Source organism: Ammospiza caudacuta, chromosome 12, assembly GCF_027887145.1.
Source record: "Ammospiza caudacuta isolate bAmmCau1 chromosome 12, bAmmCau1.pri, whole genome shotgun sequence".
NCBI classification, from domain to species: domain Eukaryota; kingdom Metazoa; phylum Chordata; class Aves; order Passeriformes; family Passerellidae; genus Ammospiza; species Ammospiza caudacuta.
Window position 1 is genome coordinate 2,487,698 of NC_080604.1, and position 24,434 is coordinate 2,512,131.

The 24,434-nt window shown below is 44.3% G+C and overlaps 1 protein-coding gene across 1 annotated transcript in view; it reads right to left on the reverse strand.

Moving 5' to 3' along the window:
• Positions 1-392: 392 nt before the first annotated feature.
• Positions 393-24,434, reverse strand: part of NUP210 (nucleoporin 210) — a 49,429-nt gene continuing 25,387 nt past the window's right edge. Inside the window, exons 18-40 of the mRNA XM_058812913.1 lie at positions 24,263-24,369; positions 22,029-22,133; positions 21,801-21,902; positions 18,984-19,112; positions 18,193-18,320; positions 17,504-17,639; positions 17,133-17,195; positions 16,033-16,212; positions 14,551-14,631; positions 14,189-14,320; positions 13,861-14,019; positions 13,256-13,347; positions 12,428-12,602; positions 9,605-9,780; positions 8,432-8,649; positions 7,706-7,842; positions 6,865-6,988; positions 5,835-5,981; positions 3,819-4,069; positions 2,969-3,188; positions 2,739-2,834; positions 2,533-2,613; positions 393-1,694 (exon numbers count right to left, since the gene is read on the reverse strand). Of these exons, the coding sequence (XP_058668896.1) occupies positions 1,594-1,694; positions 2,533-2,613; positions 2,739-2,834; positions 2,969-3,188; positions 3,819-4,069; positions 5,835-5,981; positions 6,865-6,988; positions 7,706-7,842; positions 8,432-8,649; positions 9,605-9,780; positions 12,428-12,602; positions 13,256-13,347; positions 13,861-14,019; positions 14,189-14,320; positions 14,551-14,631; positions 16,033-16,212; positions 17,133-17,195; positions 17,504-17,639; positions 18,193-18,320; positions 18,984-19,112; positions 21,801-21,902; positions 22,029-22,133; positions 24,263-24,369 (3,140 nt within the window). The 3' untranslated portion in view covers positions 393-1,593. The remainder of the gene's footprint in view (positions 1,695-2,532; positions 2,614-2,738; positions 2,835-2,968; positions 3,189-3,818; positions 4,070-5,834; positions 5,982-6,864; positions 6,989-7,705; positions 7,843-8,431; positions 8,650-9,604; positions 9,781-12,427; positions 12,603-13,255; positions 13,348-13,860; positions 14,020-14,188; positions 14,321-14,550; positions 14,632-16,032; positions 16,213-17,132; positions 17,196-17,503; positions 17,640-18,192; positions 18,321-18,983; positions 19,113-21,800; positions 21,903-22,028; positions 22,134-24,262; positions 24,370-24,434) is intronic.

Here is a 24,434-nt window from a genome sequence, read left to right on the forward strand (position 1 = left end):
CAAAATGGGAAGTTTGAACAAACCTGGAAAATTGAGAGCTGCTTCTACAGTCATCAGTGATTTCAGCAGGAATTGAGGATACTTAATGAAAACTGTGAGAAATCCCTGACAACAAATACTAGTTGAAAAATTGTCAAAATATTTAAAAACATTACATTGTTAGCAGAAGAGAAAATTAGGATTGGAGAATCGTAATTGCAAACACTGAGGAGCTGTAAGAAGTGAAGTTCAAACAACAGCCCAGTGCTAAATTCTGAACAGCCAAACCACAGAAAATTCCATCAACAGCAAAATAAAGGAATCTTTAAAAGCTTTATTAAATAATACAGATTTAAATAATATAGTCCAGTGCTAGACTCTGAACAGCCTAGCATACTGTTCATACTGTACCATACCACAAGAAAATTCAAAACAAAGGACTCTTAAAAAGCTTTAATACAGATTCAAATTATTATCTACATCCAAACTGACCTTTTTAAGTAGTACTAGCACTTAAGGCACAATTTCTCCAAAACTAGCCAGTAAGTTGAACAAGACTCAGTACAATTCCATGTAACAATCCTTTTGTTTTTAACACTGTGAGAAACCAAAACTCTATGCCATGCACTGGGTTTGCATTCCATTCATCCATTTGCCTGCACAGTTCTGCACACAAAGTACTTTGCATGAACTATTTTATTATTTCACTTTCCTTATGGTCCTCAGGAAAGTTCAGACAGCCAGAATATTATTCACAGTTAAAACTGAGATGCTTGTTGTATGTAAACAGAACCCTTATCTGATAGCTGCAAATCCCTGCTTACAAATAAAAGCTACTGGGATGTGATTCTACTCTCAAAATAAAGGATTCCTAGCAGAAGAAAGGTGCACTAGTAAGGCACATGCTTTCACACTCCCAGTTCAGAAAAGTGCTTACAGTACCAAGGAATACTGCAGTTGTACCCAAAGGAACTCACACTAAGTTCTGGGTTTATTTTCTTTTTTTCCTTTTCTAATCGTTGCTGTAAAAAAACTTCTGAATTATTCACAGTTGTTCCAGCATTCCTCATGCTAAACCGGCATGCTGTGCTGGTGAATCCCAGTGTAAGGCTAAAAATAAGAACATTATCAGTGCAATACATTCCTGAGTTTTTGGAACTCAAAATAAAAAACAGTTCTTCGAAACATACAATCCTTCCAATTTTTGGCTCATATTTCACTTGTTTTTTTAATTTCCCTTTTCTTAAAAAAGTTAATTGGAAAGAAATCTAATTTTTTATAAAAAGTAAATAAAAAATTGTTATCAGTCTAACTTAGATATAATTTCTAGTTGCTTGAAGAGTGCAAGAAAGCCAGACTAGCATAAACACTGCTTTTTGTGCAGGCAGCAAAAACAACAGATAAGCTTTTGAGAACCGAAGCACTGCCATAAAAACATAAACTCAAAGAGCCCCAAATGGTAAAAAAAAAAAATAAATAAATTAAGGAGCTAGTTCTATTCCAGAGCAAACCTGAATTACACCCCGACTGCTGAAGCTCGCTAAGGCACTGGGTTGAACATTTCTTCTCTCTGCCGTGAGGAGGAGCTGGGCTGCCTCTCCTCTGGGGCTGCCCCTAGCGAGAGGCGTAACCCGCGCTCCAGAGCGGCGCCGCGGGGCTGCTCTGCTTGCTGGAGGCCTGCGAGCTGAAGGAATGTGCAGGTGACACGAGGGAACCTGGAACACGGGAAGGAGAGCAAAACCATCAGGCTCGGGAATGGTGGGAGAAGGAACAAACTGTAGCCATGATATTTTCTGAAAAATTCCTTCCTTAGGATTTTTTCTCCTGAGAAGATGGGAGGCCTCAGGAACAAAATGTAAACAATGGTTATCTGCTGCTGTGGAATGCAACAGGTGCATCTGTGATTGGTCTCATGTGGTTGTTTCTAATTAATGGCCAATCACAGTCAGCTGGCTTGGACAGAGAGCCGAGCCACAAACCTTTGTTATCATTCTTTCTTTTTCTATTCTTAGCCAGCCTTCTGATGAAATAGTTTCTTCTATTCTTTTAGTATAGTTTTAATATAATTTATATCACAAAATAATAAATTAGCCTTCTGAAACATGGAGTCAGATCCTCATCTCTTCCCTCATCCTCAGACCCCTGTGAACACCATCACAATAAACAACTGCTCTTGCTCATCTGCTGAACACTGGCAATGAACCTGATGATCCATGCCAAGTGAAATCAGCCCTGTACCTCAGTGCCTCTTGAAAAGTTATCCTGCAAGTATCCAAAGTTTGTGGCTCCTCCTGTTCAGGACTCAAGTCTGAGGGGAGCACAAACATTTCCTCTCAGCAAGTGACACTCACTTGAATTTGCCTTATTTTATCTGAATCACCAGGCACTTGTGTTTACAACCAGGCCTGCAGCTCACTGTAACTTTAACACATCAGCAAGTATGTGAATTATTTTTCATTGCCACTCCTGATTACAGACCTTCCTACATTCAATTCCAGTGCAATTGCCAGACTAATCAATGAATTCACTTCTAACTGGGTGACAGCTGCTTACTGTTAGGGGTGTGCTGAAGAATTGTCCTTGGGTGGAACACTGGCTGATTGTGCTGCTCATTCGAGAAAAATGCATGGTAGGCTGCAAGACAGTTGAAAAACAAACCAAAATAATTTCACATGGCAATTATTCCTTTTTATCTTACAGCTAACACGCTGTAAGAAGGTATAGAAAAAAGATTATTGTGCAATCTTTCCTTCTCTTACCTATGATCATAACAGCTGTCCCTGCTAGGAGTGCAAAAAGTGTGAAGATCATCACCTGGTAAGATTCAACAAACTGCTGGAAGAGAGTGGCTTCATCTGCAGAATTGATCAAGAGGAGGCAATATTGAGTTAAAAGGAGCATCTTCTCCAATCTGCTTTAAGAGTTAACCTCATAAACATCAGAGAAGCTAAAGGTTTCTTTGGCATGCAGAGTGCGGAGCCAAACTTACATCTGATGGGTGCAGTGGTTCTGTCAGTCAGGTAGATCACTGTCACTGGGATGGTGATGGACTGGTCTGTCATGGGACTGGAGACAGTCAGAGTGGTGGTCAGGGAGCCCTGGCTGGGAACTCTGGGATCAGCCAGGCTCACAGTGTACACCACGTAACTGGGCAGCCCATAGGACTTCTCCTTCTCCAGCACCTTCACTGCTGGGGACTCGCATTTCACCTGCACAGGGAACATCCAACCTGGAACAGACTGCTGGGACAGCACAGCCCAGCTCCCCTTCCAGGGCAGCTGCCACCAATGGGGGATTCCACAGAAACACTGAGCAATTCACGCCCCCAGAGGAGTCAGGTGCACCCTTACAGTGACACCTGCAGCATTTCCCCCTGCCCCTTCCACAGGTCTGGGCCAAACCCCACAGACCCTCAGTGGGCTGTGTGAGCTATGGGCACTCAGTCACACACATACTTGGGCCAGACTCCCCCTGCCACAGGGGTCAAGCAGGTTTTTGCTTCCTGACCCATGAGCTGGCTCTCACGTGCCAGGCTGCAGGCCCAGGTGAGCCTGACACACCTGTAATACCCCAAGAACCAGGGCCAGGCTGCATGGGCCCCTGAGCAACGTAGTGAGTGAGTGGCATCCCACAGCAATGCACTGAAACAGGATGAGCTTTAGGGTCCCTGCCAACCCAAACCATTCTGGGATCCTGGAAAAGTGAAAACTGAGGAAGAATCATCATTCCAAGATGAGCATTTCCAAATCATCTCAGGAACAAATCTTGACACGGCAAAGGTGGCAGGGAGTGCCTTGCCTGTGGCAGCTCAGAATGCTTTCAGCTGGGAGCACACTCACCTCCAGGCTGTCCAGGATCTCACTGGCACCAAAGACTTTCAGCACGGAGCTCGTGTCCTGGTTGCTGAGCAGCATCTCGGCCTGGTCAGCGTAGAACCAGCGGTTGAAGGGCAGCTCGGCGCCCAGCTGCTGCCCCGGCCCCGCGCGGCCCCGCAGCGCCGCCGTCACCCGCAGAGCGGCCCTGCCCCTGCTCAGGTGCTTCAGCTGCTTGTCACTGAGGCTGTGCATCCTGATGGAGCACGTGTAGTGTCCTGCAGGAACAAGACAGCTGCGGCTGCTAGCTGCTCACCTGTGAGGGCTTTTCTCCATGCACAGTGAGATTGCTGGGACATCTTTGGAGAAAAGCCAGGAAAGGTGGCAAAGCTCAACCAGCAGTGATGAGGAGAGCACAGATGGATTGGGACAGTGGGGCTGTGGAGTCAAACATCACAATCCCAGCACTACAGCTACAGAATTGTTCCTTGTCCCAAACTGAACATCGTGAAAACAACCACTATGCTGGTAAATTCCAGTCACATTTTATTCTAATATGTCACTGAGACTCTGTCACAGACAACTTTTATGAAAAATCCTTCCCTTAGGACTTTTCCTCCTGAGAAGCTGGGAGGCCTCAGGAACAAAATGTAAACATTGATTATCTGCTGCTGTGGAATGCAACAGGTGCATCTGGGATTGGTCTCATGTGGTTGTTTCTAATTAATGGCCAATCACAGTCAGCTGGCTCGGACTGTCTGTCCAAGACAGCTGCCTTTGTCATCATTCCTTCTTTTTCTATTCTTAGCTAGCCTTCTGATGAAATCCTTTCTTCTATTCTTTTAGTACAACTTTAATATAATATATATAATAAAATAATTAATCAAGCCTTTTGAAACATGGAGTCAGATCCACATCTCTTCCCTCATCCTTGGACCCCTGTGAACACTGTCACAAGACTCAGTTCCACTTTGAACATAACACACTAACACTGAAAAGCTTTACTGAAAACAAGATTGAAAATCCTATTTCATATTCTTTTCAACTAGTGTTAAAATTTTAGCCACCTACCATCACCAAGTCTGTGAAGATGTAGTTTATTCATAAAAGCTCCTTCAAAATGTATATATCCACCATGTTTCTAGTCTCATAAGGGACCAATTAATCTGTTATTAGCAGTAAAGGTAGTAAAATCTTCCCAGAGAATGGAAGATAAAAAGCATCAGTAACAAGGAGAACTTGCCAGGCGCATGTTTTCCCTTATTTTCTTCCCCTAGCTAAATAACAGAGGTATATGCAGGGCAGGAAGGGGGTTTACACAACAGGTGCTGGGATAAATCTAACCGATAATTAATGTTCTTTACTTAAAGTCCATGGTGGTTTGGTGCTCTTCTAAATCAAGTTACACTTTCAAAACATTAACACATTTTGTAGACTTGACAATTTTATTTCTACCTCCACAGTGTCTGGCAATTTCCCCATTTTAAGACCCAGTTCATGATGATTTGGGAGTACATTCCACTTTTGGAATACTTGTCACCTGAGTGCTCCTTTGCTTCTTTTACTTCCTATAAAAACTCTGCAAAACATCAAGTGGGCTGCCAGTCACTTCTGGCTTTCTCTGCAAACCAACACAAGATTTTGTCACAGGCAGAAAACCCACTGAAACAAGAAGTGTCCATGTGAGCAACTCACTGAGGCCTGAGCTCCTACACAGCGAAGCCCAGAGGCTTCAGAAGGAAAGAGAGCAGGTTTATATTGGATGTTAAGAAAAAATCCTTCCCTGTGAGGGTGGGCAGGCCCTGGCACAGGTGCCCAGAGCAGCTGTGGCTACCCCTGGATCCCTGGCGGTGCCCAAGGCCAGGCTGGACACTGGGGCTTGGAGCAGCCTGGGACAGTGCAAAGTGTCCCTGCCATGGCAGGGGGGGCTCTGGATGGGCTTTGAGGTCCCTCCAACCCAAGCCACGATGCTGGGATTCTGTGGAATCTGCTGGACCAAAGAGCTTGTGTTGGTCTGCAGCGTGGCATCTTGTCACATCTTACCTGAAACTGCATCAAACCCAGGTTCTGCCACAAAAATATCCTGTGCTGGGAAGTCAAAGGCATCACTGTTGAAATCGAGATGGCAACTGATAATGGACTGGGGCTGTAACTCAGCAATGGCTTCAGTCTGAGCAGGTGAACACTCCCCTAGGAGGAAGGAAACGATCTCTGATTAATTACAAAATAAAATTGTAACTAATTAAGTTGAATTAATTAAAAGCAAAATCATGACTTGAAGCATTGGGTTATTCTACCACCTTCTGAAATAGTTTCACAAGTTTAAGAGACTCTTAAAATCACTGGAAATCACAGACAGCTGCCCTTGCTCAGGGTTTAATCCCAAAGAGACAGCAATGAAAATTTTATATGTTGTGGGGTTTTCTTGACAGGAATAATTTATTTACAGGAAAGAATAAGCTGCAGAAAATTTTCTGTTCAGATGTCTCTTGAATAATTTATATGATCCTAGAAGCCTTGAGTTAGATTTTAGTATCTGGTGAGAGGATTTTTTGGTAGGCTAATAATTTACACATGGCAAAATAAAATATTATTGGAAGAAGTGCTAATTGTTAAGCTAGAAGCCAAAAGGATCCATAATCACACAAAATACAGCACATTAAATAGAGGACACAATATGATGCTTAATCTTTGTATTGATTCTAACTGGTGGTAAGTTCTGTGAAGATTTAAGGATGGTAACTAAGTAAGAAAATCTAATGACTCCAAGAAGGCAACTGCAATTAAACATATAAGCAATTAGCTGATTGCCCATTAACTGTTGTTGTTATGATCAAAAATGGTGCCTCTATTGAAATCTACTGGTTTTGTTAGTTGTGAAATATTAATGGTGCTGCAGAACACCTTCCAAATTCTGTCCCATGGCTCCTAGAGCTCCTGGGACTCCAGAAAGGCATTTGAGATTCCTGGGGATCTTGTTACCCTTAAACAACAAACAAAAACCCCATAACACAAACCAAAGCATCATGAATCCACAAACACACAATAAACCATCAGCATTTTTTAATCATACCTTTCAAATTTTTGTTTGTTTCTCCAATTAAAACTATGACTTTTGAGGCTGCTGCTCCCTGCAAGCTTGCCTGCATGCCACTGACATGCATTGCTGTGGTCCTCTGAGGTGCATTAATCAAGATCTGAAAAAAGGATGAAGCACATGGTTACCAAAAACTGCTTCAACAAATAAAAATTAAGGCAAAACCAGACTGGATTGGTTGTGAAAGACTCCGCCAGGTGATGTTTTTCTTTGAAATCCCACATTTCTCTAATATTAGAAACTGTCTTTCCAAGCAATTTAAGCTAGCAAAAACATTTTGTCTCCCTACCCAACCCCCAGAAGTTAATATGCATAAAGCTCTATGGCTAAATTTAATTTAAAAAGAAAGTCTAGTGCTTATGCTGGCTGATGGAGTGGATTGTGTCAACAGTACGATTGCATGACAGACAAACAAAATAATTTAATGGAGTATTTCTGATCAGTGATGCATGGCACATCACTTGAGCAAGTTCTTGCTGGCAACTCATCCTGCAGTGAAGCTTCATTCTTAACAGCAGCCCTACTCAAAAACTGGTTAGCACCTGGAAACAGCTTAGCCAACAAGGGAATCAAAATGTTCAATATGAGAACAGTAGAGGTGAAAAATCAAAATGGCTATGCTACATTTTCCTCCTTAGCACAGATGTTTTAAACAAACATGATGTTTTTGGCCACATACCAAATACTTCCCAACCGTCTCTGCATTTCTAAAAGAACATTTCTAAATATTTATAACAAAATAAAATTCCACAGAATACAGTTTGGTGAGGTCCAGCCCAAACAAACCAATCTCAGCAGGAAAAGAGCAGTGCCTCACCTCTCTGTAGGTTTTCAGTAACCCAGGGATCTCATAGTAGACAGTGACTACCCCAGAGTCCCTCGCCAGGGCCACGCCAGTCTTGGGGTCCATGAGAAGAAGAGCACTTGAGGAGGAGCTCCACACACCTGGCAGGCCTGGAAAACACCACAGGGGCACTGCTCACACCCTGCTGCCAACTGCAGCCTTTCCTGGGCACTGGTGTCTGAGAGTGCCACTGCAGGCAGGGCACACCCTCCCAGTGCCCAGGAACCACTCTGGGGTCTGAGAGTGCCACTGCAGGCAGGGCACACCCTCCCAGTGCCCAGGAACCACTCTGGGGTCTGAGAGTGCCACTGCAGGCAGGGCACACCCTCCCAGTGCCCAGGAACCACTCTGGGGTCTGAGAGTGCCACTGCCCAGCAGCTATTCTGACACAAGCCCAGTAATACCAACAATCAAACACAATGAGTGAAGGTAGGCCTGACTTAGCAGGAGTCCCACAGAACCAAGTCTTTTCAGCCAATGGAATAGAAATGTCTGAAGTGTGATGATGCTCAGGAATTCAAAACAAGAGATGTACTGCACGGTGCAATTAAAATTAGAGGAGTTGATCAAACCTATTTTTATCATTAACAGGAACAGTGACATTTGATTCTGAACAAACATGGTAAATGATGCATTTAGTTTTGCTGAGCCTGGTGTCCCATGGAATGGCTGCTAACCCACAGAGCTGAGGCCACTCACCTTCCTGGGCTGTCAGCAAGGTCCTGAGGCACAGGACATCGCCCACCACCACGTCTGGGAGCTCTGGGAAGATGGCATGCTGCACAGGCAGTGGGATGTAGTCTGCAGTGCCACTGTGCTCTGCATCCCACACCCTGAGCAGGGTCAGTCCCACATTCACAGTCCTGACCACAAAGGTGTTGTTGGCAGCTCCCTTGGCGATCTGCACAAAGTCGTCTCTGCACACAAACACAAGTGCTGCTGCATCAAGGGGCCTGGCAATAGCACTGTCTCTACAACAGGAGAGCTAGCAAACCCTTCAGCTGGCTGATTGTTTTCAGGAACAGTCATCTGATAGAGTCCAGCAAAGTAAGGAAATGATAAAAATTATTTAGGTGCCACTGAGGCAAATTACAGTTCTCAGTTCACCACGATACTGAGGAAATACCAAGATCGTAATTAAGCATGAAAACTACTTCGTAATTGTGAGAATTGTAAGGCTTTAGAATGACATAATCTGTCTCTTTTCCCTTTTCTCAAGGGACTTAAGAAGCCAAGAAATTTGGAACACCAATATGTAACTTCCCAGACATAATGCCATTGGATGGCCAGTTCTGGTATTCACCCAAATTCAGCAAGGTGCTCTGCAGAAAACAAACCATGTTCCAGTACAGCATTAGTGGCACTTTACTGAAGACCACAGGAGGCTGCTTCACAACATTTATTCTGTGAGGCAGAGACCAAAGGCCTTTTGAGGCTTGTCCCTGCTGTGGGAAGGCTGCACAAGCCTGTCTGAGGAGACAGCCCCTGACCCAGAACGTTCCTCACCTTACATAAGCCCTCAGTGAGTCAGTTGAACACAGCACTGGCAGAGGCAGATGCTGATGGATCAGTTGTTTCTCTGGGCCACTGCTGCATGCAGGGGGATGATTCAGAGTCACTCAGAGCAGAGCACAGCTCCTGCAGGCCCCACTGGGACCATGCTTATGATCTGGGCAGCTTTCCATGGCTAGGGAATATCGATTGCTAACTGCAACTCTCCTTCCTGCCACTGCCTCTGCAGAGACAAAACCCTTGCCTTGCTAATCCCAACCCAAGCTGCATGTTCACTTGATATCTCTGGAACCATCCTTGTTCTATGTGTGTCTGGCCTTTCTTTGCTCTCTGTAATTACTCCCCATGACAGACACCCACCTGTTGGTGGCAAAGTTGAGCACAGCATTGTGTGCATGGAAAGTATCTCCAGAGTTATCATGGAAATGGACTGTAAATGTCAGTGTCACCCCCAGGGGCAGGGCCTGCAGTGCCTCTCTGTTCTGGGTCAGCAGAATGGGCCTCATGGAGATCCTGAGGTAGGAGATGGGGCAGACCTGGAAAAACATCAGCAGTGAGAAGCAAAGTTAAATTGCTTTATATGATACTCCTGTAAAAATAATCTAGAAGAGTTCTTTTTATGTAAATATCCAGAGCTGCCTTTATGAGCCATTTGCATTTAGCCACGTGCCAGGACCGACACTGCAGCTGTTGTTACCAGTATCTCCATTCCACAGCCTCAGACTCTGTCTAGTCCAGCCCCCACTCCAGCTGGGTTACCCAGGGCCAGGACCATGTGCAGGAGCTCCTGCACATCTCAGATGGAGACTCTACAGCCTCCTGCACTCTGTGCTCAACAGCCACCCCAGTAAAAAGTGCTGTCCCATGTTCAGACATGCCATAGCTGAGAAAAGCCTGGCTCTCTCTGCTTTGTACCCTCACAGCTGGTATTTCTTAGCCCTTTTTTTCTAGTACCACTGGGAACTGAAACAAGCAATAATCATGTAGCAACATACATCACACACACACTTCAGAGAACACATTACCATCCTATCAATTCAAACTGTTCAGAAGTGGCCCCATGTCCTCTCTCCCAATAACTCCTGAAATAAAAGGTGCAATTCATTGCCCAGCTATTAGAAGGGCCCCTCACAATGTATGAATGAGGGGATGGAACAGTCACTGCTGCCCAGCTCCCCTGCAGCAGGTGAGAGAGCCAAGCTGTTCCAGGCAGAGCTGGCAGCTGACAAACCCTGGGGGCTCAGCAGGCTCAGCTGCTTCCCTCAGTGCCTCTCCTCAGCCAAGACACAAGTTGGGAACTGCTCTGAACTCCTCAGGAGAGGCTGCTCCATTAACCATATGTGCACACCCCCACATTTCTGCACTAACACTCCAGTCAAAAAAGGCTTTCTGAAGACAAAGACTTGACAACCCAATATTTTGGCTTTTAAATAGCATATTACTATTCTTGATTAACTTACCTAGGTTAACGAGCAAAATCACCCAACAAAAATAATTACATCTGCTCTTTTGGTTACAGCTGTTGGAAAATAAATAATAGAAGGGCAGAGGAAGCAAAACCCCACAAGTATATAGAAAAACTATTTTAAAAGAAGGCCTCAAGCTTATCTTGTAGAAAAATCCCTTTATTTTCCTGACCTAAGAGGCTCAGCTAAAACGTAAAACTCTGCAATCTGAAAATGTACATGTCAGAACTTAAAAAGGAAAGGACAAATTTGGCCTCCAGCAAAATACATCTTTGGTGAATCCAAAAAAGAAAAAAAATGAAAAAAAAAAAAGTGGCTGTAACATCAGTATATGCCACTGTCTGCTCCACGGGCTGGTTTCATCAGTTAAAACCTCTGTGCATACAGATCTCTGCCCAACAAGCTGTGGTTACAAGCCAACAAAAACCCCATTTCCCTGACAGATTATCAAGCTTGCTTTACTTTAAAATCTCAGCAACTATCCCACAAGGGACAACTGCTAAATTTAATATTGATGAAAACAGCCTTTTACTGTTAAAGCATCTCAGGTTTTGATGTATTTTTTTTTAATTCAAGAAAAAATAAAATAAAATAGTGAGTGCAGCGGGTCCAGGCAAGTGCTGAGCTTGGTCCCAGGCTAAGCTCACTGTCACTCCCTCTTCCCCCAGACTCCCTGGCTTATGTAAGAGCCCTTCTCTGAGCCAAGTTCAAGGGCTCAGTGTTAAGTGATGCTGCTGCAGCAGTTTGGTTCTTAATTGTGTACACTTGTACACAGACAACACCAGATCTTATGAAAGAAGGACAAAGTGAAGGAGAGAGCTTTACCTTAGAATGACACAACAGATTCAAGCTCATCTCCAGCTCAGTCACAAGTTCTCTGACATGACCTTTGGCAGAACCTCTCAAGCTCTCTCAGCTCTTCAGCCATAAGATGAACTGTGTTACCTCACGAGGTTAAAAATATCATTTCCATAAAGGCACTACAGTTGTAGTAAGTACAGGAAAAATGAGCTGTACAAGGTGCTGAACTGAGTTCTACTACAGAGAGCTCTGTTTCACCATCCTGTGTACAGGACAAACTCACACAGGGGGATCTGACTTCAGTCCCACTGGGTGCTGGCCAAATGGCATTTGAGCCACCCCAAACTCATCAGACATCTTTCACTTGCCAAAGGGAAGAAACAAGGTCACCAGTAACAGAGCTGGAGAATTCACTGCCACCACCCCACAGCAGGGGTGGTGGCAGTGACACTGGGCCCCCATTTCTTGTTTCATTCCCCACCCAGGAGGACAAATCCACACCCTGTCCTACAGGAAAAGCTGAACACCATGGGAAATACCAAAATTCAAATTAAAAAATCCACCAAGCCCCTTCACAGTGATTACAGGAGTTAAACTTAGAAATAACTTAAAGCACACAATTGTACATTTTTCTCCTTTAGCTGGGACAGTGGGAAGATGCTGACAGTAAAAAGGGATAGGAGGAAGGGGAGCAGTGGCTCATGCTGCCAGATACAGGAAGTTCTTGGCTCAAGGATTTTTTGAACAGAGATGATGGGCTTACATTCCCTGGTGTCCCATGGTTCAAAGCTCAGAACTGTTCATTCCTACACTGCTCATTTTTCAGATGTGAAGTTCAAGAAGTGCAGCCAACAATCTCTGTTGCAGTAGTGAAGAGGTACTTGAGGAAAGTGCAAAGGAAGGGAGCTGACAGTACCTTCACAGCAGCTATGATGGTCTGGTTGATGCCAAACAACTCCTGTGAAACCACTTCAATGGTTGAGGATCCGATGGCAGAGCCAGAGACAAGGAATCCTCTCTCATCAATTTTCACTACCGGGACTTTGTCTGGCCCATCCAGGACACGGTAACTCAGGGAGGCCACTCGGTCCCTGAAGCAAAACACAAAGCAAGGAACCCCTTAAATGTGTAAAACCGTAGTTAGGGTCTCTTCCAATACAAACCATTCTGTTATTCCATGAAACTATGATATGGGCTCCCTCCACCTAAAATGTAAATGTCTCTAAAGCTTTGCCCTCAGTGTGTGTCCTGCTGTGTCTATCTGACCATTATTAGGCTGGGAAAACTACATTTCAAGCCTGGTATGAGTCTAAAATGTCAGTCTTTGAAAACAGATTATGTAAAAAGAATTTCTCATTTGGAAATGACATTTTAATCTGAAAATCCAGCCATAACCTCTGTGTGCAAAACACACAGAATTATATTCCACAAAGCCTCAATCACCCATCAAAACCTCTACAGGAAGCAGGCAGCAGGATACAGCTTTAACTGGCTCAGCTGCTTTTAAAAAAAGGATCTGAAAGTTCCCAATATTGAATGAATTTTCCAGCTACAATCTAATACAAGATTTGACAAAGCCCAAGAGAACAGTAAGATACCATGAGCCAGCAGGGAAGTTGTGCATTAAATGGATGAACAGTGTTACTGAGAGACTGAAACAGCTCCCTTAAACCCAACTGCCCTCCAGTTTGGATAAAGGGATGACACAAGCCACAGTATGGAAACATGGAAACTGAGCACTGACCTGTTGGTCAGAAGTTTAATGAAGGAATTTGGTGACATGAGGATCTGCTCTGCTTCTGCCTCTGGAGTGATTAGATGAAGTTTTTCAAACACCTGGAAAATAAGAGGCATTTTGGCCCACTGTTGTGTGCAGACAGTAATTTACTTAATTTATTTCATCTTCAAAACAAACAAACACGAACAGAGCTGTAACATTCTTTCTTCTCTTGTATAATATATATGGTAAAACAAGACCACTGGACATGAATATTTGAGAATAGGAGAGCCAGTATCTTCTACAAGTTATTCTGAGAGTATTTATTTCCAGGGCTATGGCTAAACTGGACTGTAGTAAGTTCAGGAATTTTCTTCAGCATGAAAACAGAAGATTTCTCAAGGGAAAAGGTGTTGGGAACCCCATATTCACCTGAGTTACTTTAGACTCCCCTGCTCCCATGAGCCCATGAACTGAATGAGCCCCAACGAGGAACATTATACAAACAAGAGTAACCACTCAAACCAAAGCTGGAGCTACTCCTGCATTTCAAATTCCTGACTTCAAAGACAGACTTCAGTCCAGTTCTGAAGGAGATACTTCAACATGAACTGTGTAGAAAATCATCCTACCTGAATCTGGATTTCATCAGACAGTTCTCTTGCCATGTTGTGGAACTGGTTGGCTGCAGCATCCAGGACCTTCACTACAACTTTCAGGCCTGTTCTTCCCTTCACTCTGCCATAAACATCCACTGCAAAGTTGTAGTTGGCAGGAAGCTGAAAAGCAGCCTTGGACAGGAGAAAGGGATTAAAGTTGGACTCATGGAAAGCCCAGACATTGGCACCAAGGTGCTGACAACTGATCCTGGGTTTTGAGGCAGAGGAGGCAGCAATATTCCCTGCATTGCCCTGATGTGGCCCTTTCCTTTGCGTGTGTGCACACGCACACACACTTTACCTCACTGTGCCTTGTCCTGACATCCAGAGTGTCCCTCTTGGTGACAGACCAGTGGAAGGTTAGCCCTGGCACAGCATTGCCAAAGGAGAAAGGAGTCTGAGTGCTGGTGATGCCCATGACATAAACTGGCATCTGGAAAGAGAGAAACCAGCCTGCTTAGGTAATGCCAGCATGCAAACCAAACACCTGCCCACAGCAGAGAGAATTACATTTAAAATTCACTGATCAAGGGATGGGGTCTCTGATGAAGAAGATGGTTCCTCCCAGAGCTGCAGTGCTGTCAGCACACAATGTGACAGCAATGAGCACAAGCTGCAGTTCCAACACATGAACAGACAAAAGCCAATCCCAAACCAGCTCACCTGAGTACCAGCTTTCATTCGTGTGATGGGTGCCCGAATTCTCACAGCTGTCAGCTGCACCACCTCAACTTCCACCTTGTCCTGGCAAGGAGGAAGGGAAGACACTGTAAGCACTTGTCAAACAGAAACCAGATTTCACTTTCAAGCTCTATAGCCACTATTTTGCCATTATCTAATCACTGCTGCTGTGTGATTGGCATGACTTGTCAGAGGAAATACAGATGGACAAATTCAGTAGGATTGTAAAAAACTAAAAAGGATTAAATTTTGATTGATAACCATTTAAAAATGCTCCCTAAATTGAAAAGGAATTCTGCACAAAATTACTGATGACATGAATGATGGAACTGAAAGGTGAGAGACAGCAGCAGACAAGATCACAGGGAGAGGAAGAAGAAGAGGGATGAAGAAACCCAGGGGTAAGACATGGAGAGGAGTTAGAATGAAATGAGGATTATAGAGCACTAAATGGGCCAACTGAGAATAAAAGAATGATGTTTGACTCTGATATCTCCTCTGCACGTATCCAGGCATTCCTGATAGATTTTATTCCTGCTATATACTGGGGAGGAAAGGTCAGACCTGGACCTCACTGAGCAGCAGATTGACCTTTCAAGTTCACTTTGCCTCCTGTCACACCATTAGGGCAGACTGCTGTTCATACATTAAAAAGCAGAGATTTCTTGATATTTTATTTTTTAAAAAACTCACTTTGTGTCTTCCTGGACTGTGCTGACACCTTTCAAGCAGCAGAGCTTTGTGGTTCACAGCAGCTGTGCTGCCCTGAGCTCAAAGGAAGAAGTCATAAGATCTGGCCCAAGTTCTGTTGCTCTGAGTCTCATGCAAGTCCCAGGGCCTTGTGCTCCCTTGCAGGCCTGCCCACCTCCCCCACACTCAGCTGCAGGAAAACCTAAGGACACAGATTCTGAGGGAATATCAGGGATTTACTGCTTGCACCTCACACAGATGGGCTCAGACCACAACAAGGGGTGACAGTGTTCTATACAGGCTGCTGCAGCTTAGGAGGCAATGGGTGGTTTTTTTCAGCAACAGCTGCCTTCTGGATCCTCCTGATCTAAAAGGGCATGGAGACAAGGACAACCTTCTGCTGTGCTGGAAAGGCTTCTCTAGATGGGCTTTTCTGGATGCAGTAACCAATCCTGAACCTCACCAATCCTGAAGATACCAGACTGGTCAAAAAGCCCCCCTGGTTACCTGTGAGACTCTGCTTTAAGGCACAGCAAGATTTAACCTGTATGTTCAAAGTACCACTGTGCCAATGCCTGTGTAGCTCACAGGCCAGGGAGGAGGAACTCTGAGTTGTCATCTTCAGGAAACCAGAGAAGTGCACGAGGTAACAGAAAGACTCAGTGCAGAGTCTGCTCTGCTCTGCTCATGCAGAAAGACTCAGTGTCCCCTTTCAGGGCCAAAGCCACGAGTCAGAGAGCCCCTGTCAGCCCCCAAGAGCACCACAAACATTACCTGGGACACGGCCACAAGCTTCTCTGTCTCTGCATCAACAGCCTGCAGCACTCCTGTCACCACCCCAGTGCCAATGGCCACTGCTCTGACCAGCCCAGAGCTGTTCACTGCTGCAATGTGCTCATTGTCAATGGAGAAAATGATGTTGGAGAGAGGCTGAGGGCCTCCCTCAGCAGTGATCTGTCAGAACAGCACACAGAACAGCACATGAACCCTTCAGACAGTTCTTCTGGTCACTACTACAGGGCACACCCTCCCTCCTCAGCACCACAGCGAGTTCAGTGCTGCCTGCACCTTCCCAGGACAGCTCCAGGATTATTGCCCCTGGTCCCAGCAGGATGTCAGCCTGGGGAATGCGTGAGCTGAGCACACAGGTGAACCCTGTGCCTCACAGAGTGCCACAGGCTGATGCCACCTCCCCTCCAGAAAGTGTCAGTAAGCTTTACCTCCCCTTCTCCTCAGCACCCTGGTGCAGAGCTCTGCTCTGTGTTACAGTGTGCACAACAAGCCCACTATGCCTAACTTCATGGAGCTGGCAGATTTACTCATGCTGTGCTGGTGTTTAACACCAGAAAAGCTGACACTCAATTGACAAAAGCAAACACAAATCCTTTGATCCAGCAATAGAGCAAAACAGAAGCTGGCTCAACAATGACACTGTTCATGGAGTACCCATCATAGAAACACAATGTGTTGGGCTGGGAGGGACCTCAAAATTCATCTTGTTCCATGGGCAGGGACACCTTCCACTGTCCCAGGCTGCTCCAAGCCCTGTCCAGCCTGGCCTTGGGCACTGCCAGGGGTCCAGGGGCAGCCACAGCTGCTCTGGGCAACCTGTGCCAGGGCCTGCCCACCCTCACAGGCATCAAAGGTTTCCCAATATCCCATGTGACCCTGCCCTGCAGAGGGGTTGAAGCCACTCCCTGTGTCCTGTCACTCCAGGCCCTTCCCAAAGTCCCTCTCCACCAATCCTGTCAGTCCATTCAGTGTGAATGCAGATAAATGTCAAGTTGAGTATCTACTGCTGAAAATCCAGTCATGAAGATTCATTTTAGAACAGAAATTATAAAGTAAAGAAAATATGTAAGAAGATGGCTCACCTGAATCATGGCACCAATAATTAGGGTCACTTTCCTTGGCAGTAGTCTAAATGGGGCAAAGACCTAAAAAGAGAAAGATGAATACCTGTGTTCAGGATCCTTCAGTCAGATAAATTATGCCACAAAACAGTACAAGTGCACAAGTGTACAACTGAGTCTTTAGTTGCTTAATCACAGTAAATTGAGCATGCAGAAATTTAACTCATCATCTGCAGTTAAACAACACTGAAATCTGACTGGCATTAGGTCAGCTTCCAGACAGAATGAATTTTATGGCAAATTGATTACAATACTGTAACCGTAATTTATGTGTTCCTCTTCCATTGCAGCACAGACTTTCTTTATTGCATTTCTTATCTGAAATTATTTACTTCAATCTGCTGTGGAGCAGAGTTGATTCTGTGTCCTCTTCTGTCAGCCACAGCTGCCATCAGGCTCGTCTGCCCAATGGTCATGCCACGCACCAGGAAAGCTGCAGTGTGCTCATCCAGAGCCTCCCTCAGGGGGCTGCAAAGAAATCCATCCAAGACATAATAAATTAGTGAGTAAATTGCAAATAGCAAAGCAAAGGACTCATTTAGTGCCCAGCAGTTTTACTAAGTGACTCTGTCTGAAGCAAAGTTAAGGAAATTATCACATTTCTACACATGATGGCTCTTTGCAACCAACCTGTGCCTTATTGTAACATTAAATACCTGAAATGAAAATGAAACAAGTAACAGACACAGTGAGTTTGGTAACATCAGATGGGCCTTTGCACAGCACTCTTCACCTGACACTATTTGCCAAGTCACTGCTTCCAAGATGCACAATGCTTCATCAGTCTTCACAATGGAGGAATGCAGTCCCTTTCATCAGCCAGCAACATTCAGGCTGTTAGTTCAGGCAATTTCCCTCAAAAATAATAATCTTTAACCTTTTACCAGGCAATTAAGACTTCACAAAAACAATATAAATAGAATCTCAGTCATTGTGTATTACTGTGTCTTTAACCTAATACCTTTATTCATTTTTTGCCAATTATTACTCACAGATTAATTTTAAAAATCCATTAACTTACGCAAGTGAGACAAGCTGAGATGCTGCTCTGAGACTGAGATCCATGACTGGGAAGTATTTTGCTGGAAAAGGTTTCTTTGAATCATCCAGAACTCTGACATAAGCCTTAACTGTTTTTCCAATCTCCACCTGAAACAGACACATCCAGTTCATTCTGCATTCAAAGCACTCTTATTTATTAGCATAAACATTTTCATTTTATTTTGTATTACACTTGTAGTAGGGTAGTGGAGATGGAGCCCCAAGGTTAGACTAGCACTAATTTTAAAGACTAATCCCTGCCAGCTAGAGTTAGTGTCAGATGAAATGAATGAACTCAGGTCTTTCAGCTGGCAAGGGCATAATTAAAACAACCAGAAATATCAACACTTCTTTTCTTTAAGGCGCACCCAAACTGGCAAGAGCAATGAGCTGGACTCTTTTCTGTTCAGTTTTAAATCCTGACATATGGAAAATGACCTTGGGCCAAAACCCACTCCTAAAAGAATTGCTCACATGCACTTTAAACAGGAGGAAATGTAAATGAGCATGTCCATATAAATTATGGATTAATATTGCTGTGTAAATGCAAAAGTTGAGATTGCTGCCACACAGAACTTGAACAGATACCTGATACTGTGAGACACTTATAACCTAAAGGGATAAATTTGGGAGGGAGGAACAAAGACACAGGGAGGTTGTAGTTGTTTCTCTGTTGCAGCATCTTGTCCATGTCTGGTCTGTGTGTTCAGGACCAGCCCAGGGAGTCAGGGCACATGGATCAGCTCCTAATGCTGCTCCCAAGGCACTGACCTTGTCAACAACTCGCACATACAATTCCTGGATATCAGATACATGAATTTCAGCTTCAGCTGGGGCAGGGAAAGCCAGACACAGGTCATGAATCATTACAGTCACTGATCCTGGGAGCAGGGGCTGCACCTGCAATGCCAAAAGAAAACTGCATTATAGCACTTCTTTTCTGCTTTTCTGTTGTTCAGAGGATAAAATTTGTGCCACTTTCACGGCAGAAGCAGTTGGATGAAGAAATCTCCAAGCTTAGACACAGAGAATTCTTCCACCAAAATAAAAATCAAGCTGTAAAACGGATGTAAAAAGTATCATGCTACTGAGCTAGTGCAAACAGCCCCCAGGCACCAAGTGAATTAACAGCTCTTCATCTGGAACAGTCTGGCATCCTGTTACTCTCATGCCATCAGGAGAAAAAACACACAAATCATTTAGAACAACAAAACTTTTCTTAGTAGAGTAAAAACCAAAGTGATAAGCTAAAAAAAAAAAAAAAAAAAAACCAAGGACACAGATTATGCCTGTATTGCTTCCTGTAAGATGTGTACTCTACTGTCAGTGTCAGTGCTTTTTATCTGAGCAGCCAAAACCTGGTGGTAGATCCTGTCAAGTAAGAGGACAGCTGACAGATCAGGTGTTTCTTTAATAAAACTATTATGCCATTAGTTTTAAAGAAAAAGAATGTGACATTTCTCAACGGATAAAGAGAATAAAACAATGAAGAAAGAGACCTCTGATCACAAACACAAGCCCTCAGAACTAAGCACCCATCCCAATGTCCCCTCTCCCAAGGCCATGCACCCGCACCGTGCCCACATCAGCTCTGCAGTTCTCCTGCAACTCCCTGACCTTGTCACAGACCTCAGGACAATCCCAGCTGTTCTCCTCCCTTTGGCCAGGGACAGCAGTGCAGTTGGGTGTCCTGTTGTGTGCTCTGAATACAGGGAGATGGCCAGGCCCCCCTAGTGCAAAGGAGTTCAGTGAACTCTCAGCACTGCCCAGCAGCACCACAGGAGTCAGCAGCAGAGCAGTGGGGAAAGCTGACATTTTGTTCTGTGAGGGCACTACTCCTGTTTCTGCCTCAAAACAAAAAGGGATATGAAGTTTTAATAAAGGTCAGCTTCCAGAACAGCAGCAGTTCCCACAGAGGGTGGCTCATACAGGAGATGTGGTCAGGGGAGGGAGCTGGAATGGAGTTCAGCTGGGCTGGGAGACAGGGAAAGCAAACAGGGCAAAGGGCAAGCAGGGCTACTGCAACTTTTAAAATGCTTCCTGTCTCAGCCACCCCCGCTGTTCTCCTCTCCCATTAGGTGTCCAGTGGCTCCCAGTATCCAGGGATATTGCACTGGTGACCACTCTTCACTCCTCCCCTTCTACCACCCACCCATGCCCAGAGAAGCTGCTGTGTCAAAACCAGAGGGAGAGAACAGAATTCCTCCTTGGCAGCCCCGCTGAAAAGTCTGGGAATCACTGCTCCAGATCACATGAATTTAGTTTCTCAGAAGAGTTTACTGCCAACTCATCCTCTGCCAACTTGGCTGCACTGGTACCTGCCATGGCAGAGCCTGACAGAGCCTGCTGATTTCCCAGGCCATTCTGCTGCTTCCATGGAAAACCAGGGCTGCTGCTGGGATTTAACCCAAGCACAGCACACAGGGCTAACAAACCTGCCAAACCTGTGTGGGGCTGCATTTTTTAAAAAATGTGTTTAAAGTGGACTTTTCTCTCCTTTAATATGACAGGCAGTTAAATCTCTTCCTACACTTCACAAAGTCTATCTTGCTGTCACTCCTCCACTCCTGAATTCCAGACAAGAGCACTGAACCTATCTCATGTACATCAGTTAAACCTATCAGGGAGACCTGACAAAAAAACTATTAAGAGTCTGAACAGTGTACTATGTACAAAAAACTCCTCATCTCTTCTACTTTTTTCTCACCTCCGTGCCTAGTTGGAAAAAATATTCCCACTTCACACTTGTAACAATTAGAGACAATCAAAATGTTTCACAAATTCTTTTGATATTTTAATTTGCACCTTAGTTATCATTATTTCACTAACTTTATCAGCATTACTTCTCAAAAGGCAAATATGTAAATTATAAAAATTATATCTGTAATTTATAAAAACCACTCTTTAGAGCAACTTGCTTTGTTTCAAGTTCTTGCCTAATGGAAGCAGCAATGCAAACACACAGTTTTACTGGTGTTCACTGCAGAATGCATTTCATATCCTGGGCTTGATGCAGTCAAGCACATGTGCACTTTAGTGGCATCTTCTAGTGGAAAAGTGCATTAGAAACTTCATATGGAGATCAGAATAAACTCTTGAATAGACAGTTATTCACAAAATCAGGATGTAATACTGTGATTAAAAAATACCCTGAAACAGCACTATAGGATTAAAGAATTTGAAGCCTTCAGAACTACTGGCCCACAGCAAATACTCCAGTATTACTTTGGAAACCAATTCACGTGTAGCTTCTGAATAATTCTGTCATGTTATTCTTCGTGGTGTGTTTGTGAAATCAGGAACATTTTACTGCAAAGTTGTAATGGATGAAGTACTTGGAACTGGCTTTTATCTTATACAGAGAACACAAGTGAATCACAGCTGTAATGAAACAATTTCCTGTACCTGAGACTATACCTGAAAATGTCAGTGCAAAGATCCCCCTGCCCAACTGTGACAGGCAAACACATCCAAAATGCAGCTGCTGCCTCTCTATCCACACTGCTGCAAAATGCCCACAAATGCTGAAGCTGCAGAACAATAACCTGCTTGCCAAAAAGGTGTAAAACCCCAAAACACTGCACTCACCAAAGCAATGCCTTGAGTCTCCTCATGTGTCACTTTTACAATATTTGGTACGCTGGTATTAATGAAAAAATATCCAGAACCTTGTTGGATGAGAAGTTCTGCCTGCAAAACCAGAAAAGCATCCAGAATTAAGATTGTATATTTCTAGTAAAGATGTCTCCTCCCACACCTTCTGTAATGTGTGATGTTTTCCTCCCTGCAGGGAAAAAGCAGCAGAGAACTCCTCACCTGGACGTCAGGGTGGTTGTAGATGGAGAGCCCAGTGGGGCTCACCTTCACATCTTCCACGAGCATCAGTTCAATGGTGGCAGGCCCTGGGAGCACAGCTTCGTGCTGCAAGAACAATGGCAGCAGTTTCAGCAGAGGCACAGCCCTGCCAGAGTCCTGTGTGTGCAGGCAGGATGTTTAAAGCAGGCAGCCAAAGTTCAGGGCACAGGCTGAGGGATGAGATGGCCACAAGATCCAGAGGGCTCAGTCAGCCATCCTGCACAGGGAAGGGCATCCTCAGGGCTGGGCTGTTCTGCACCCCTGGCCAAAGCAGAGGACAAGGGCCCAGGACTGCAGGGTCAGTGAGGGATGTCTGACAAGCACAGACAGGATATTAACTCCGAGCCATGGCCTAAGCTCATACAGAATGATAAGGCAAACACACAAAGTTTTCTAGCTCTAACTCATCTTTTCATGATTCTTCTTAGCAGGCCACCAAGAGAAATTTTTCCTTAAATGTAAGTACATAACACTGGACCAAATGCAGTTTTAATCACTCACCCAATAACAACATTAGCTCAGAAAAGGAAAAAGGTTTCTAGAGGAAGTCACTACTCTGTACCCATTTCACCTCATTAGTAGAATTATTTCCTTGATGTAGAAAGGATGTCATCTTTCCCTAATGACATAATAGGGTGTTCCACTTAAACATGAAACTACACTAAAGAGATCTTAATATCCCATCTACTAGATTTTTGTTTGGTTTTGGTTGCAAGAAAGGAGAATGGGCAGGTTTGAAAGCAGAATAGAGCAGCCCATTGCTGATGGACTTGAAAAATGCAGCGAGGTCACCTCATTTAAATCAAACAACTCATGAGCCCCCAAAGTGCAGCAGGACTGGCATCAACAGCCACCAGAGTCCTCCCAAATTTAAACACAGAGAATAGAACTTAAGAGAACTCCAATGTTCTCTGAATTCAAGGCAAAGTTTGGAGCATTCACTTTACTAATTATTTCTAAAAGTAAGAAAGAATTTGTAATATTGGTTTAACAAAGCAGAGCACAGTGAACTACAAAATTATTGTAGAACATCAAGTATCCATATTACAGCTCAATTTCAAAGAGAAAAAAAAAAAGAAACACAACCAAATATCTCAAATAACTTCAGCAGCAAAGTAACCGTGTCTCTGCAGTAATTCTTCAGGGAAAATGCACCTACACCACATTTCTCAACAGAAGAAGAGTGGAAACCACACAGAAAAGGCAAGAACCAAGTGGCAAAAAAGATCACCTCTCAAATAATTTACTAAGTAGATGCCACACCTGGGCCATGCTGAGAAGAACCTGGCTCACAGGGTATTTCACATTACTGGTGCCCATCTGCTACCTGCTTTGAGTTAAATCCTGTAACCTCTCCTTGCATATTTTACTTTTTGCCTCAAGCCTGTTTTCAAGGTACTGCATATATCTCAAACCCACTTAAATCTTGTTTAACAAGATTAAATAGAAATTCCAGTTAGGAAGCAGAATATTTTAAGAGAAATTATTGCACATGTCAGGTTATTCCACAGGCTGAAACCTGCCCTTATAGTCAGCTTACAAAAATGATATGAACAGAAAACTGCCATCTGTTTACACCTGCCCTCTCTGTTCATCATCACTACCTTTTGCTGTTTTTCTTCCCTAGGCTGAGTACCTACACACAAAGTATTTCAGGGAGTGGCTAATGAGTTGTAAAATGAGAGCCCGGGCTTATGGCTGGCATTGTACAATGGAGGAGTCTCTCAGGAAAAAGAAAAAGAGAGCATTAGTCAGAGCCCAGACTAACATATGGTCCATATGAGGAATTCGTCAGCTTTTGCTTTGCTCATGCAGAACTCTCCCACCCAGCTTTGCAGGGGCAATAATCCATTTGCTTTCCCCAGTGACAGCTGTACGAAGCACGTGGCTGCTTTAGTGAAGGACAAGCAGCAAAGATTCACCAATTCATTTAAAAACCCTAAACTGAAACAAAACCAACTGAAACACTTCTCAGTAATGCCCTTGCTCACATGGTTAAAAAGCTCCCAAGGACTTGGACAGATTTGATATGGATAGCAGCACTTAGTGCAGAGGCAGGCAGGCAAACCATGAACCAGTATCAAACCTCTGCAGAATGAACCAGACTGCACCAGGGAGCTGTTTCATTTGTACAGTGCTGTGTGTGGAGGAAATAAAGCCACAGGGAAATGGCAAACCCCCCCAGGGGCTGTTACCGGCATTTTGGCTCTGGCTGCCTTCAGGTGAGGCTGCTGGAACCCAGTGGCAGTGGCAGAGATGGCAGCAGTTCCAAACTCACGGTCAACTACCACAGTTTGCAAGCCTAGAATGCAACAAAGAGGAAAAATACACTCAGTTCCTCTAGGATCGTTGTCATCAGACAAGAAC